The sequence below is a fragment of the Cnephaeus nilssonii genome, assembly GCF_951640355.1.
Source record: "Cnephaeus nilssonii genome assembly, chromosome: 19".
NCBI classification, from domain to species: domain Eukaryota; kingdom Metazoa; phylum Chordata; class Mammalia; order Chiroptera; family Vespertilionidae; genus Cnephaeus; species Cnephaeus nilssonii.
Window position 1 is genome coordinate 34,654,321 of NC_137090.1, and position 16,506 is coordinate 34,670,826.

The following is a 16,506-nucleotide window of genomic DNA, read 5'->3' on the forward strand; positions in this document are numbered from 1 at the left end:
ACCATTAGCATATTAGCTCTTTATTATTATGACTAGAGGCCCGGTGCATGACAGTGCATGCACTGGAGGCAGGGGCGCCCTCAGCCCAACCTGCCCTCTCTCATAGTCTGGGAGCCCTCAGGGGCGGGAGGCGACGCCCCCATTACACCTCTGCTGCTGCCACTGCCAGCAGCACAAGCCTCGGCTGGCCCTGGTTACCTGAGCCTCGGGCAGCCCTGGGCGGCTGGGCAGCTGCCATCTAAGGCTTGCCTGTGCCTCGGGCGTTGGCCAGGCAGCTGCCATCCAAGGCTTGCCTGTGCCTCAGGCCGGCCCTGGGTGGCTGGGATGCTGAGGGGACTGGGGGACTCTGGAGGCAGGCATGTCGCACGCCTGTCACCCTGGCAGGGATGAGGGGACTGAGCACCGCCATCTTGTGGCTGTGGACACCGCCATCTTGAGGGCGTGGCAGCAATTAGCATATTTCCTCCTTATTGGCTGTGGTCACTGCCATCTTTGTGAGGGCATGATAGTCAATTAGCATATTCCCTCTTTATTAGATAGGCTAATATTCCATTGTGTGGATAGACCACATTTTGTTTATTCATCAGTTGATGGACACGTATGTTGTTTCTACCTTTTGTCTACAGTAACTAATGTTACTATGGACATTCATATACGTGATTTTGTGGGGACATGCTTTTAGTTCTCTTGGGTATATACCTAGGAGCGGAATTGCTGGGTCATGTGGTAACTCCATGCTTAACCTTTTGAGTAATTGCCAGACTGTTTTTCAAAGCGTCTGCACCATTGTTGTCATTTGAATTAAAAAGCGACAGAAATACGATGGTGACCAGTGGGAATAGTGGCCCAGAGTTGTGCCGTGTGGCAGCACAGGCCTCCCTGTGGTGAATTGTATACTTCAAAGGGTGCATTGCACAGCGTGTGGATTATATCTCAGTAAAGCTGTTGGTTTTTTAACTCCGATGCGGCCAGGCTCCAGGGCAGCACCCAGGCCTAATGGGAAGATGCCCGGGATCATTGGGGGAAGTCAGGTTCCTGCACATGGGGCAGGGGCGACTCATTTTTCACATAAAACAACAGCGAACTGGCCCCCACGCCCACCGCTAGCAAAACAATGATTTGCTGTGATTAGAGGCCACTGTGAGGAGAAGTGCTGCTCCCGCTCAGAAGACAGTCAGAGGCTCTTTCTAACCACGGGGGGAAGTCGGCAGTTCCAGTCAAGTAGGAAATTGTGCGCCCTGTGGCTGCATGATTTCCCTTCTTTGTATCCTAGAAACCCTACCTGGGTGGAACGCTGTCTATTGCAGCATCCCTTGTCACAGCGATAACCTGGAAATGGCCAAGCATTCGTCAGCAGAGGAATAGCTGCATGGAAGGTGGCATATGTATAGCATAGAGTTCTGTGCAGTTCAATGAGTGAGTTAGGACTGGATGAATGAACATGGGCAGCTGTCCCAAACATGCTAAGCCCCAAGTAGACTGCGGGACATGCACACAGGGGGTGCTGTTTCTGGCCATTCCCTAAACCCTGCAGAGCGCCTTACAGGAGGGGGGGCGGAGGGGAAGGGGCTGGAAAGAGGAGCAAAGGCCACCACATGCACCTGTGACGCCAGGTCTCTGACGGCAGGAAATAGTCTGAAGCCACGTGGTGGAGATTTTAAAATCGGGCTCTGTGGCCACCTGCCAGGTTGACGGGAATGCCAGGGTGGTGTGCTGGGTTGTTCAGAAAGCAGGGTCCTTCCTGGTGCACCAGGCAGTCCAGCCAACATGGCCAGGCAGAGGTGGCCGGGCACGGCATGCCCACTGTACCAGGGACTCCTCCCTGCCACGGTGTGGGGGCTGCTGGCCTACGGCAGCCGGGTCCCACCACCCAGCCACAGGCCAGGTCAGCGTGGCCTCTCAGAGACAGGCAGATGTGTCCGACCGGTGTGGCTCAGTGGTTGAGCACCAAGAGGTCCCCGGTTCGATTCCCGGTCAGGGCACATGCCTGTGTTGCAGGCTCGATCCCTGGTGGGAGGCATGCAGGAGGCAGCCGATGGATGTCTCTCTCTCTCATCCAGGATTCTATCTCCCTACCCCTCTCCCTTCCTCTCTCTCTAAAAAAATCAAGAAAGACTTTTTTTAAAAAAGACAGGCAGGTGTGTGGGTGGCTCCCTGTGTCAGAGCCACATGGCACTTCCCCTGGGGGTCCCACAGCAACCTAGCCACCCCCACGTGTGATTAAAATTCCCGGGTGAGGCGTGGGGCGGCTGCGCAGGCCTCCTTAAGGTTCCCTGTCTCCAAAAGGCCCCTTCCTGGGCCATGGCTTCTTTCTTGCTAAAAGCAGGAGAGAAAGGCAGAGGCAGATTCGGAGCAGGGTGCCCCCGGGGCTGTATCCTGTGTCCCGAGGGCGGGCACCTGTGAACTGAGGGGCCAGACTCGACGGGCCAAGGCCTTTGGTCAGCACCCTTGTGTTTATAAACCTCACCCGGGCGACCTGTGCCTCAGTTTCCCTCGGCTGAAAATGGACTCTCTGGAGTATCATGGAAAGCCAGGGGGAACCATGGTGGTGGCTGTCACCACTGACACGTTCTGAGTGACTGCTGTGGCCGGGGCTGTGCTGGGCCTCGGCGGACCCCGCACACTCACTCCTGTTACTGTCTCCGTGTTATACCGGGAACCCAGGCAGCTTGCTCTGCCACCCTGGGCCACGCCTGCCCTCCGTGGCCGGCCCTCTGCTTTCTTCTGGGGACCTTCGGGGGCAGCAGTCACTGTGTGGGAGGGACCAGAGGCGACATCACTGGAGACGCTGCTCCGTGAGCCCTGCTACCAGCCAGGGAGGGAGGGAGACTGCCCGGCAGCCTCGGCCTTGCCGGGACGAGCTCCTGGCTGCTCAGTGTCGTTTGGGGAGCTCCCGGCAGGACGGTGGCCTGGTAGAGGCGACAGTGTGGACAAAGGCCTGGCCTGGAGGCGGGACGGAGGACAATCCCTGGGGAACTGTTCGTGGCTGGCGGCCGTGAGGCTGTGGCCGCCATGGGGACCCGGTAGCCTGGTGAGGTCACTGAGTGGACACTGGCTGTGCAGCACTGAGGGGACCCTGGGATGGCTCTCCTTCCAGGGCCCTCCAAAGGCAGGGATGGGGGACACTCAGATACTCCCACGGTGCAGGGATCCCCTGTTCCTTCTCCTCCCACCCAGAGCAAACAGGCAAAGGACAAGTCAGAAAACAAAACCAATAAACACAAAATGGTCAGCAAGTAAGTGTATGGAAGCTTGTAAGGAACTGAAGAAATTCACCATATCGGGGAGGGGGTTAAGGGAAACCCCCAACTTGTTTTATTTAGTTAGTTAATCCTCACACGAGGACATTTTTCCATTGATTTTTAGAGAGTGGAAGGGAGAGGGAGAGACGGAGAAACATCGATATAAGAAAGATACATTGATTGGTTGCCTCCCACGCGAGCGCTAGGGGGATGAGCCTGTAACCGAGGCATGTGCCCTTGACCAGAATCGAACCCAGGACCCTTCAGTCCATGGGCCAACGTTCTATCCACTGAGCCAAACCAGCCAGGGCACCCATCTTGTTTTAAAAACCAGGTTTATCGAAGTGTACTTTACACACTGAGTTTCTCCGCCTTTTGAGGTTTGACTGATGGATTCAGTCTTGCTAACCTACCACCACACTCAAGATACAGACTGTCCTCTCACCCCAGAAGGTTCCCCCAGCCTCAGGCCACCACCGACTTGTTTTCTGTCCCAACAGTTTGGCCTTTTTCAGACTTTCTCATCAAAGCAGTCGTACCATGTGTCAGCTTTTGAATCCAGCTTCTTTCCCTTGGCACAGTGCGTTGGAGATTCAGCCGCGTGGATGCATGGGCCAGTAGTTAGTGTTTCTTCTTTAATTTTTAAAATGTATTGATGAGAGAGAGAGAGAGAGAGAGAGAGAGAGAGAGAGAGAGAGAGAGAGAGAGAGAGAGAGAGAGAGAAACATCCATTTGTTGTTCCACTTATTGATGCATTCATTAGCTGACTCTTGTGTGTGCCCTGACCAAGGACCCAGCCTATAACCTTGGTGTATCGGGATGATGCTCTGACCAGCTGAGCTGCCCAGCCAGGACAGCCAGTCTCCCTTCTTGCTGAGCAGCCACCTGTCATACAGATAAACCACAAGCTGCAGATCAGTTCATGCCGTCGAAGTGCATGCTGTTGGCTTCCAGTTTGGGGTGATGGTATAAAGCTGTTAGAGAACAGGATTTTGTGTGGAGATTTGCCTTCATTCCCCGCCCCCCCCCCCCCCAACTTCTGCCAATACCTATTTTGTAGTGTTTCTGTACTTAACCAGTATTATTTATGTAGTAAAAATCACAACCAAAAAAATAAGTGCAAAGTAAAGCAACAATGAGATACCACTTTCTACCTTTCAAACCAGCAAGCATTTTTCATTTTTACCTTTGTTGGAGTAACGTTGGTTAATAACATTATATAAATTTCATGTGTACAACTTTATAACATGGTATCTGTTTACTCTAGTGCGTGCTCCCCACCTGAAGTCTAGCCTCCTCCGTCACCTTGTACTTGACCCCCTTCATCCTCTTTGTCCTCCCCGCCCTGTTCCCCTCTGATAACCCCCATTCTGTTGTCTGTATCTATGAGTTTGTATTGTTTGTTCGTTTGTTACTTTTTGTTTTGTATCCCACTTATGAGTGAAATCAGACTGTTCTTGTCCTTTTTCATTTGATTTATTTCACTTAGCATAATACTTTCAACAAATGGCAAAATTCTTATGGATTAGTATTCCATTGTGTGTGTGTGTGTGTGTGTGTGTGTGTGTGTGTGTGTGACATCTGCTTTATCCAATCATCCACTGATGGACATTTAGATTGTTTCCTAGTCTTGGCTATTATATAAAACTAGTGGCCCAGTGCATGGATTCATGTACATTGAAAGGAAGTTTTATTAGAAGTATTGCTATTCACCCTTTCTCTATAATAGAAGTGTCAACCAAATTCACGATTGACAATGACAGATCGAAACACACAGTGCGATTGGCGACAGTGAGAGCTTTATTTGTATCTCACATGCACGCGTCAACTTAGCCTTTTACATGTATATAAAGAATAAACTTGCTTAATTGGACCTGCTTTCTGATTTAGCTAAACTTTTTCCAGCCCAGTGAAGCACCCCAACTTCTCTTTCAGGTAATTGTCAGCAACATAGCAGTAAATATCAATACAATGCAGATTATTATTGTAGATCACACAGGAAGAACAAAGGATAAAATATTTAACTGCAGCAGTGTTTGACTATATTCTGTGCAGTGAGAAAACCTGAAGTCATTTGCAAGGTCCACCATTTCTTCTTTTTAGTCAGATCAAGTTTCTAAGCTTTCTAAATCTCCATTTTCCAGCTAATGAAAAGAAAATGGGATTCCACCAAGTCTCCTATCTACCTACTCCAGGACTTCTGTGAGGATCAAATGAGATGAGGCATGGGAAAATGCTTCATAGACATTTGGTTGAAGTGTAAAATGTTTGCACCTGGCTACAAAGCAAGTTGTGTTCCTGGGCTGAAGAAACTGCAAGGAGGCTAGTTGCTGGGGAGAGGAAGCTGGGTGTTGCTACATGACGTCATTACCTGGTGCCCACAGCCACGGTTTCCAGGCTGGGCTGGGCTGTGGGCCGCATTTTGCACCATGGGGTGTCGGCAGCGTCGGCTGCGATTTGGTGGGCTGTCACTCCAGGGTGGTGGTAGGGCCTGTGTTCCACTTAGGGGAAGCTGAGTGTTGCTTTGTGGGTGCCAGGTCCGTAGTGCAGTTTCTCTATAAATGGCCAGTGCGCTTCACGGCAGCCTCTGCATTGAGCATCTGCCCCCTGGTGGTCAGTGTGCATCATTGTGACCCATTGAAGGGACACTTAGCATATTAGCCTTTTGTATGTACTAGTATCCTAGGGCCGTGGTCGGCAAACTGCGGGTCAAAAGCCACATGCGGCTCTTTGGCCCCTTGAGTGTGGCTCTTCCACAAAATACCACGGCCTGGGCGAGTCTATTTTGAAGAAGTGGTGTTGGAAGAAGTTTACGTTTAAAAAATTTGGCTCTCAAAAGAAATTTTAATCATTGTACTGTTGATATTTGGCTCTGTTGACTAATGAGTTTGCCGACCACTGGACTAGGGGCCCAGTGCACAAATTCGTGTACCTTGAAAGGAACTGTGGGCTGTAAGGCTGCAGTGGGCACAGGGGGTGGTCTCGGCCCATCCTCTGTGCCCCCGCCCAGCCCCTCCCGCCGTGGCCCCTGGTCTGTCTGCCAGCAGCCCTGCTCCCGCTGCTGCCACTCCCACGCATTGATGGCGCCGGCCCACTCGCACCCGCCGACGGTGCGGAGCGATTGGGGCAGCGCCAGCAGTGGGTGTGAATGGCGGCTGCTGCCCCGATCGCCCCTCAGGAACAGGGGCAAGTGGAGAAGCCCTCAGGGGCGATCGGGGCTGGCAGCCACCGCCTGCCGCTTGCACCTGCTGATGGCAATGAGCGATTGGGACCAGCACCAGGTACTGGCAGCGGGTGCAAGCAGTGTCGTCACCAGCAGCAGGTGCAAGAGGCAGCTGCTGGCCCCAATTGCCCCTCAGGAGCAAGGGGAGGTGGAGAAGCCCTGAGGGGCGATCGGGGCCAGCAGCGGGTGCAAGTGGGGCCAGCGCCCGCAGCAGATGCAAGTGCCGGGAGGGACTGCAGCGCGCAGGAGCAAAGAATTTTCAGTAACCACCAGAGGTTTGCCCTAATGACAGTGACTGGCGCCCCGCCTTGGTCTGGTGCCCCGCTCACCTGTTCCACAATCCCACTGCAGCCGACACCCGCTATGTTCCACACTCTGCTGCCTGCTACTGACACCAACCATATTCGGCACATGCCCCCTGGTGGTCAGCATACGTCATAGCGACCGGTTATTTGGTTGTACAGTTGTTCAGTTGTTCTGCCATTCGGTCTATTTGCATATTAGGGTTTTATACTGTATATATAGACTAGAGGCCCAATGCATGAAAACCATGCAAGAGTAGGCCTTCCTTCCCCTGGCTGCCTGCACCGGCTTCCCTCTGGCACCCGGGAACCAGGCTTCCCTCACAGCCCTGGCTTCATCCAGAAGGTCATCCAGGACGATGTCCAGTCTAATTAGCATATTACGCTTTTGTTATTATAGATAGATGCTGCAATGAACATAGGGGTATTTTTATCTTTATGAATAAGTGTTTTCAAATTTTTCTGGCACATACCCAAAAGAGGGATTGATGAGTCATATAGTAGCTCTATTCTCTCTCTTTTTATTTTTAAGTAGCAATATTCTTTAATTTTTTGAGGAACCTCCATACTATTGTCCAAAATAGCTGCGCCAATTTACATTCCCACCAGCAGTGTACGAGGGCTCCCTTTTCTCTACATCCTCCCCAAAATGTCCTTACTGACAATCGCCATTCTGACAGGCATGAGGTGGTATCTCATTGTGGTTTTAACCCTTTGCACTCGCTTGCTTTTTTCTCGATTCCTTTATTCTAATGCTAACCGTGTCGAGTCACACTCGACAACCGAGTGCAAAAGGTTAATTTTCATTTTCCTAATGATTAGTGATGTTGAGCATGAAAATATATCTCTATGTCTTCCTTGGAGAAGTATCTATTCAGGTCCTCTGCCCATTTATTTTTATTTTTTATTTCAGAGCGAGGAAGGGAGAGGGAGAGAGAGAAACATGCATGAGAGAGAAACATCCATTGGCTGCCTACTGCACATCCCGTACTGGGGTCAATCCCACAACCTAGAATGGAACCATGACTCTTGGTTTATGGGACGACGCTCAACCATCTGAGCCACACCAGCCGGGCCCTCTGCCCATTTTTTAATCCAATTGTTTGGTTTTTGTTGTTGAGTTGTATGGGTTCCTTATATATTTTGGAGATTAGCCTTATTGGAGGTGTCATTTGCAAATATCTTCTCCCATTCAATTGCTTGCCTTTTTGTTTTGTTGATGATTTCTTTGCAATGCAGAAGCTTTTTAGTTTGACGTAATCCCCTTCATTTTTGCTTTTACTTCCCTTGTCTTTGGGCTCAAGTTCACAAAAACCCTTCTGAGAACAAGGTCCATACGTTTAGTATCTATGTCTTTTATTGTTTCAGGACTTGAACTTATTGTTCAAGTCTTTAATCCATTTTGAATTAATTTTTGTGTATGGTGTCATATACAGTCTAGTTTCGTTCTTTTGCATATGGCTTTCCAGTTTTCCCAACACCATTTATTGAAGAGACGTTCCTTTGGCTACTTTGTCAAAAATTAGTTACCCACATTTGTGGCCTGTTTCTGGGCTCTCAGTTCTGTTCCATTTTTCTGCCAATAGTATAGTTTTGATTGCTGTTGCTTTGTAGAATAGTGTGAAGTCAGGGAGTGTGATACCTCTGGCTTTATTATTTTTTCTCAAGATTGCTTTGGCTATTCAGGGGCTTTTGTGCTTCCATACAGATTTGAAGATCTTTTATTCTACTTTTGTGGAAAATGCCATTGGGATATGGATAGGGATTACATTAAATCTGTAGATTAATTTAGGTAATATGGCCACTTTAATAATGCTATTCTTCTAATCCATGAACATGAAATATTTTTCCATTTCTTTATGTCTTAAGTTTTTTTCAACAGTGCCTTATAATTTTAGTATATAGGTCCTTCACCATCTCTTTAAAATTTCTCAGGTATTTTATTCTTTTTGGTGTGATTGTAAATGAGATTGTTGTCTTCATTTCTTTTTCTAATATTTTGTTGTTATAGAGGAATGCAATAAACTTTTGTATGTTGATTTTGTACTCTTCATTTTATTGTATTTGTTTATTATATCTAATAGTTTTTTGGTGGAGTCTTTAGGGTTTTCTATAAATAGAATCATGTTGTCTGGAAATAGTGACAGTTCTACTTCTTCATTCCTAATTTAGGTGCCTTTTATTTATTTCTCTTGCCTAATTGCTCTAGGACTTACAGTACTATGTTGAATAACAGTATGAGAGTGGGCATCCTTGTCTCATTCCTGATATTAGTGGAAAGGTTTTCAGTATGATGTTACCCGAGAGCTTGTCATATATGGCCTATATCATGTTGAGGTACTTTTCTTCTGTATCCATTTTATGAGTATTTTTATCACAAATGGATGTTGTATCTTGTTAAATGCTTTTTCTGCATTGATTATAAGCATATGATTTTTTAAATTATTGACATTTGATTCAGTGGTTTTCATCTTTTGTTAATGTAGTTAACAAACTGATAGATTTGTGGATGTTAGACCACCTTTGCATCCCTAGAATAAACTCCACTTGATCATGATGTGTGACCTTTTTAATGTATTGCATTTGATTTGCTAGTATTTTGTTTAGAATTTTGCATCTATGTCCATCAGTGATATTGGCCTATAATTTTCTTTTTGTGTTTTGTGTTGCCTGGTTTTGGTATTAGGGTAAAGATTGGCCTCATAAAATGAGTTGGAAAATATTCCCTCTTTCTTAGTTTTTTGGAAGAGGTTGGAAAGGACTGGATTTAAATCTTGAGTGTTGGATAGAATTCATCAGTGAGGCGATCTGGTCCTGGACTTTTGGTTTGGGGAGGTTTTTGATTACTGTTTCAGTACTCTTACTAGTGACCAGTCTATTTAGGTTTTCCATTTTTTCATGATTAGTCTAGGAAGTTTGCATACTTCTAAGAATGTGTCCATTTCTTCCAGGTAATCAAATTTGGAGGCAAGTAGCCTTTCCCAATATTCTTGTATAATCCTTTGTATTTCTGTGGTGTCCATTGTAACTTCTCTTTCATTTCTGATTTTACTTACTTTTTTCTTCGTGATATTTCTCTTTTTATTCTCTATTTCATTTATTTCTGCTGTTTTTATTATTTCCTTCCTTCTATTGAACAAATGCGCTTTGTTCATCTTTTTCTTGATCTTTATGGTGTAATATTATATTGTCAGTTGGGACTTTTCATTTCTTGAGATAGGCCTGCAAAGCTATAAACTTCCCTCTCAGTATCACTTTTGCTGCATCCCAAAAATGTATTTTCATTTTCATTTTCATTTGTTTCTATGTATCTTTTGGCCTCTTATTTATTCTTGACCCAATAGTTGTTCAGTAGCATGTTGTTTAATCTCTACATTATCTGTGGTTTTTCCAGCTTTCTTCTTGTAGTTTCCAGTTTCACAGAATTGTGGTTGGAAAATATGCTTGGTATGATTTCATTTTTAAGTTTATTGAGACTAGTATTGTGCCCTCAACATGTGGCCTATCCTTGAGAATGTTCTGTCTGCATTTAAGAAGAATGTGTAGTCTGTTGTTTGGGATGGAACACTCTATAAATATTAAGACATTTGTTCTAATGTGTCATTTAATGCTGGTATTTCCTTATTGACTTTCTGTCTAAATTATCTATTTATTGCTGTCAATGGGGTATTCATGTGCCCTGCCTCAATTGTATTTTTGTCAGTTTCTCCCTTTAGGTCTGTTAGTAATTGCTTTATATAAGTTGGTGCTCCCAGGTTGGGTGCATATATAGTAATGTGTTGTCTTCTTGATGAATTGTCTCCTTTATCGTTATAAAATGTTCATCTTTGTCTCTTGTTGCCTTTTTTATCTCGGAGCCTGTTATGTCTGATAGAAGTACTGCCATACCCTTTTCTCTGGATGCCATGTGCTTGGAGCATCATCTTCCACCCCTTCTCTGTCAGCCTATGTTTGCCTTTGGAGCAGAGTCTCCTGGAGGCAGCATGTAGCTGAGTCTTGTTCTTAAACCCATCTCTCTACTCTGTGCCTTTTGATTGGTAAGTTCAGTCCATTTACATTTAGGGTGATACTGATATATGAGGACTTGCTTTAGCCATTTTATCTTTTACTAGAGGCCCAGTGCATGATTTAATCATGCACCTGGTGCACCAGCGGGCTGGCTGTCCGCCGGTGCACCAGGCCTTCCGAAAGCCTCCGGCGCGGCGGAGGCTTTCGAAAGGCCTTGTGCCGGAGCAGACAGCCGGCCAGCTCCCCCGCTTTGGCTTTTGATCGCGGGGGAGCTGGCCGGCTGTCCGCCGGTGCACCAGGCCTTCCGAAAGCCTCCAGCGCAGCCATGACACAGACGCCAGTGGCGCCGCGAGCTCAGCGTCCTGCTGGCCCAATCAGCTACCCCGGCCACCCTGAGTCCCGCCCCCTGCGCCTCCTGCTGGCCCAATCGTGGGCATAGCAGAGTAATGGTAATTTACATATTACCATTTTATTATGTAGGATTTTCTTTTTTTAATATATTTTTATTGATTTCAGAGACAAAGGGAGAAGAGAGAGATAGAAACATCAATGATGAGAGAATCATTGATTGACTGACCCCTGGACACCTGCTTTTGGGGATCGAGCTCATAACCCAGGCAGGTGCCCTTGACTAGAATCGAACCTGGAACTCTTCAGTCCGCAGGTCGACACTCTATCCACTGAGCCAAACCAGCCAGGGCTATCGTTTATTTTTTGGTTGCTCTGTATTTCCATTGTTTCTTTTCCATTGTGATTCCATCTGCTCTTTTAGTTTGGCAGTTTTCTATGATTTGTTTCTGTTTTCTTATTTATGTTTCACATCTCAGCTCTGGATTTTTGTTTTGTGGTTATCATTAGGTTAGTGTACAGTGTATCATACATACAATAGTCCTTCTAATTTTGGTGTTATGTTGTACATTTGTTACAAAATTGCAGCCGTTATAGTTATTTTTAATGCCCCCTTTTCCCCCTGTAACCTTTATAATTATTTAAAATCCTATTCTGAAGTTGAACTGCTATTAGTCATTTTACTCAAAATTCTGTATACTGTTGATTAAAATGTTTTTATTAATTTTAGAGAGAGGAAGGAAGAGGGAGAGAGAGTGAAAAACATCAATGTGAGATGAGAAACATCTATCGGTTGCCTCCTGCACACACCCTGACCGGGGATTGAACCCACAACCCAGGCATGTGCCCTGACCAGGAATCGAACCAGTGACCTTTTGGTGCATGGGAGGATGCTCAACCAACTGAGCAACACAAGCTGGGCTCATTCAATTTTTAAACTTAGTTTTCTCTCTTCATCCTCCTGACTAACTTCTGGGTTTCTGTCTTCGGGCTCACTCTTCCAAGTGATCTACTCTATTTCCAGTGCTCTCTAATGCCTTCCTCATCTCATTTACTGAGTTTTGCAGTTCCAAAAATTCAGTTTGGTTCTTTCTGTAATTCCAATCTCTTTAGTCAAGTACTCCTTTTGTTCACAGATTTTATACCTGAGCTCATGGAGCTGCCTTTCGGAATTCTCGTGTGTCTCATTGAGGTTCTTTACAACTACCACCTAAAATTCTCTGCCATTTAAGTCGGTCTTCCAGGACTTTGAGGGTGGTGGACTTTATTTTGGAGACTTTATTTTCTTTCTGTGTTCCCACGGTACCTTGGTTGCTCATGGTGTTTGATGGATTGTTTGTCTGCCCACCCATTTGGGGTAGTGAACTCATTTCTTATCTACTGTTTTGTTCTCAACAATTCAGCGGGCAGGGCACTTTCTTTTGGTCCCAGTAGATGGTGTTACAAGCTTTGTTTTCTGTTACCGGCACTGTTTGGGCCTCTGAGGGGTTCACTGTGGAGCAGCATCAGTCTGGTTAAGGAAAATACTGCACACCCACTGGGATGGTGGGGGTCACCTCAGTTCTAAGGCGCCACCACTGTGGTGGGGGAATGTGGTGGGTGGTGGACTGGTTGTGAGCTCCCAGCACCACCTCCCTTTTACTAATGTTCACTGGCCCCACTGTGTTTTAGAAGCATCTCCACTGCCTCTACCAGTCTCTGCCAGGACAGGTAGTGTGTGTGTGTTGGGGGCGGAGGGGGGGGCACGAGGGGAAGTAGGGGGAAACAAGTTCGCGTTCCACAGCCCCAGTCCCTGCCAGCAATGGCTGCTGGCCCTGCTGTGCTGTTTAAGACTTCCCAGCACCTCTACCAGGGTCTGCTCTGATGGGAAGGAGCAGAGGGGAGGGGTGCCTCTTCCTGGGAGAACAGCTTCTGCCCCACTCTGGAGCTGTGGCAGGCGCCCAGCTGCATCTGTGGCTACCATCCCTGCCCTTCCCCTGCCCACCTCCCTGCTCACTCCAGGAGGCCCACCTTCAGATGCATGAATCTCTCAAGCATGTTTGTGTTGAGCAGGGGATCCTTTATTGAGTTACAGTTGTCCAACTTGTTACAAATTTAAGGGAAGGAACAAAAGTCTTCTCACTCTGCCATGATGCTGATTTTAAGGTGATGGTACTCCACTTTGTCAAGGGCACTGCATGTCAACAGTATGGCCTTTCTGGCGGTCAATTGGGCAGAATGAAGGAAGAAGCTTGACACGTGTGTGGCTTTGGGTGGGTAATTTCACTTCTAGGAATTCAGTAATTCATTCAACAGATGTTCATTGACCTACCCAGTGCCAGGCACTGAGATGGGTGCCAGGAAGCTGGTGGTGGGTGAGATAGATGTGGTCCTCACCCCCAGAGTACCTGCAGGTTACCTATAGAAACAGGTGAGAGGCTCTGTAAAGGGGAGGTTCTGCGCCTCCTGTCCCGGCTCCTGAACACCAGCCCTGTGCTGGGCAGCTTGGTGACCTTGGGCAACTCCCTCTGCCCCCGTGAGCCTCAGATGAAGGCATCAGAGTCCAAGGAGCTCATGTCCGTGGAGAAGCTGGTCCACAAGCCGGCTGCCCTCTCCCTTAGGAAGCATTGTTGTTGCTGCCCAAAAGGCCTTTTCCTGTCTCAGAGCTCCAGTGAGGTAGCAGCAATGGCTGCACAGCTCTGGGAATATACCAAAGACTGCCATTTTGCACTTTAGAATGCTGAAGTTTATAGTATGTGGATTACAGCTCAACAAATCTGCAATTTAAACAAATTTTAAAAAAAGAAGAAAAAGCTCTAACAAGGGATTGACTCTGCTAAAAATGTTTTCCTGGTGAGGAAGGTGAGCTTTGTGAACTTAGACTCGCAGACACAGGAACATCCTCTCCTAGAGGGACAGAGGCTCCACGGTCAGCTCCGGGAAAGGGCCTGTGAGCAGGTCCAGGTGCGGAGGGAGCCCCGTGCTGCTGCTGCTGCTGTAGCCGGCCGCCCACCCTGGCCACAGAGCAGTGCCGGGGACTCAGGATTAGGGTGAACGGAGAGGCCCTTGAGTCTCTCTCCAGGGACAAAGTGCTCCTCCAAGCCCTGCTGGCTCCATCTGTGCCCACAGCTTCTCCCCACCCCCTGCCTGCCTATCCATCGGTTATAATTCCAGATACCTGAAGCCAGATGTGGACAAGAAATCCAAACATAAGACAGCAGTCAAAAAGAAGACCCTGAACCCAGAGTTCAACGAGGTACCAGGGGCGGGTGAAGCCACAGGAGGTCCTCCCCCTCTCTCCGGGGGAGGGACTGGGTTCCCAAAGGTCACAGCGGGAGGGTGGGGAGGGGCTTACGGGAGAGCCCCCAGCCCTGGGGCACAGGGGAGAGGCTCTGGCCAGGCTGAACCAGGCCCAAGTGATGTACGCGGAGGGGAGGGGGCAGCCTAGAGTTCCAGAGGGTGGAATTGACGGGATTGTGGCTGCACTGGATGTGGAGCAGGAGGTATGAGGGAGATGGAGAAGCTCTGGGTAGGACATGATCATGGCGAGGAGTGAGAGAAGGGCGGGGAGCACAGGGGCCTCGGGCAGAGCTTGAGCAATGCAGGGGCAGGCAGAGGCGGCGCTTCCAGAGAGCGAGGGGGGCATCAGAGGGCAGAGCACCATGGAAGCCCGTGGTCAGCAGAGCCAGACCCAAGAGAAGTCAAAGGACACCAAGGCTGCCAAACATGAGTTGATCTGGCAACAGGAGGCTCTGGGAACCTTGAGAGAGAGGCTTCAGTGACAAAGGGGCAGGTGGGTTGGAGTGAAGGGGACCCTGAGGACCCCGGCCAGGCTCTCAGGCATACGTGGATGAGATGGATGAGAATCCACCATTGTCCACCACCAGGCACTGACCACCTCCCATTCGCCCATCCCTCCCTCGGTTCATGCCCTCCCCATACCTCAGAGCACTCCTGGCCATGTGGCATTAGCCCTGACTCTCCCCTTCTGGCCACCAGGAGTTCTGTTATGAGATTAAGCATGGGGACCTGGCCAAGAAGACCCTGGAGGTCACCGTTTGGGATTACGACATTGGAAAATCCAATGATTTCATTGGTAAGAGGAAATGGCTTCAGCCCAGGGCAGTGGCCCCGAATCAAACCACATCCCTTCCTTCCTGGCCTCTGGAGCAATCTGGGTTCACAGGCCACCTGCCCCCCCACGAGGGGCTTCAGACATTATCCAGCCCAGCTCCGTGTGACAGGGAGAGACAGGCCGGGAGGGTCACACAGGAGTCTGTGGTGGAGCAGGCGTGAGAGGTGGTGACGGTCCACACCTCGGGCTGCACTCTGAGCCCCTGTGGCCCCAAATCCCTGTGGGCTTGGTGGCTGCACACAGTAGAGCTGCCCTGGCCCTTTTTGGCTCTTTATCTCCCTCCCTTGGTCCTGGGTAGAGGAAGGGCAGGGTCCCGGGCCCTGATCTTGAGGGCCAAGAGTGTGGCATGGCAGTAAGACCAATATCCACCCTTAAAAGCCCCGTGGGCAAAGTGGAGAGTCCAGCCTTGGGGCATGGAACCTGGGAAGGGGAGGGAGGGCACTGGTTCCAGAGGGATGGGCTTGTGGGAGCACCTGCCCCAGGCCCCTGGCTGCCCCCTGAACTTCCCTCCTGCAGGCGGTGTGGTTCTGGGCATCAATGCCAAGGGCGAGCGCCTGAAGCACTGGTTTGACTGCCTGAAGAACAAGGACAAGCGGATCGAACGCTGGCACACGCTCACCAACGAACTCCCTGGGGCTGTGCTCAGCGACTGACCGGCCCCCACCTGCCACCGCACCCAACCTTGCCTGTCACTTGGCCCAACACAGGCCTGGCCCTGGGCTTCCTCAGCTGCCACCAAGGGCCTCGGCCCCCATGATGGGGGCGATCCAGGACACCTGCTCGGACACAGAACCACTGCAGCCCCCTCTTGGAGGCCATGGAGGTCACAGCCACCTCGAGGGACAACAAGGGCAGAGGGCCCGACCTGCTTTTAACCCCTGGGCCCTGATAGGGCCAGAGATAGGCAGAGAGGAGCTTGGCCTCAGCACCTACCCCAGGGACGGGGACGGGGCCAGGGCCGTCCAGGAGGGAGCACCCTACTCGAGGTCAGCAGTAAGTCACAGGGGACCTGGGCTAAGAGAACAGGAGTGCAGGGGCACCTTGGTGGGTCCAGTGAGAACTCCTGAGTCAAACACTAGGAAGAGGGTGTTGGGGGAGGAGATTGGGGACAGGACTCTGACTATATCCATTCATCTCTGGCATTACGGGGCAGGTGGGAAAAGGTTAACCTGAGAGCCAGGAGTCTAGTGAATTTCCCAGAAGCTCCTAGTGAACGTGGGCACTTGGCAAATACTTCCCTCAATTATTTCACAAGCCGCTGGGGATGGC

At 49.2% G+C, this 16,506-nt stretch overlaps 1 protein-coding gene across 3 annotated transcripts in view; it reads left to right on the forward strand.

Moving 5' to 3' along the window:
* DOC2B (double C2 domain beta) overlaps window positions 1–15,898 on the forward strand; it is a 35,702-nt gene extending 19,804 nt beyond the window's left edge. For 2 of the 3 annotated variants that reach the window (XM_079797712.1, XM_079797713.1), the window contains 3 exons: window positions 14,277–14,358; window positions 15,102–15,198; window positions 15,754–15,898. In XM_079797712.1, the coding sequence (XP_079653838.1) occupies window positions 14,277–14,358; window positions 15,102–15,198; window positions 15,754–15,890 (316 nt within the window). In that variant the 3' untranslated portion in view covers window positions 15,891–15,898. Of the gene's footprint in view, window positions 1–14,231; window positions 14,359–15,101 lie in introns of all 3 variants that reach the window. The other variant, XM_079797711.1, reaches the window with a different exon arrangement.
* Window positions 15,899–16,506: the final 608 nt, after the last annotated feature.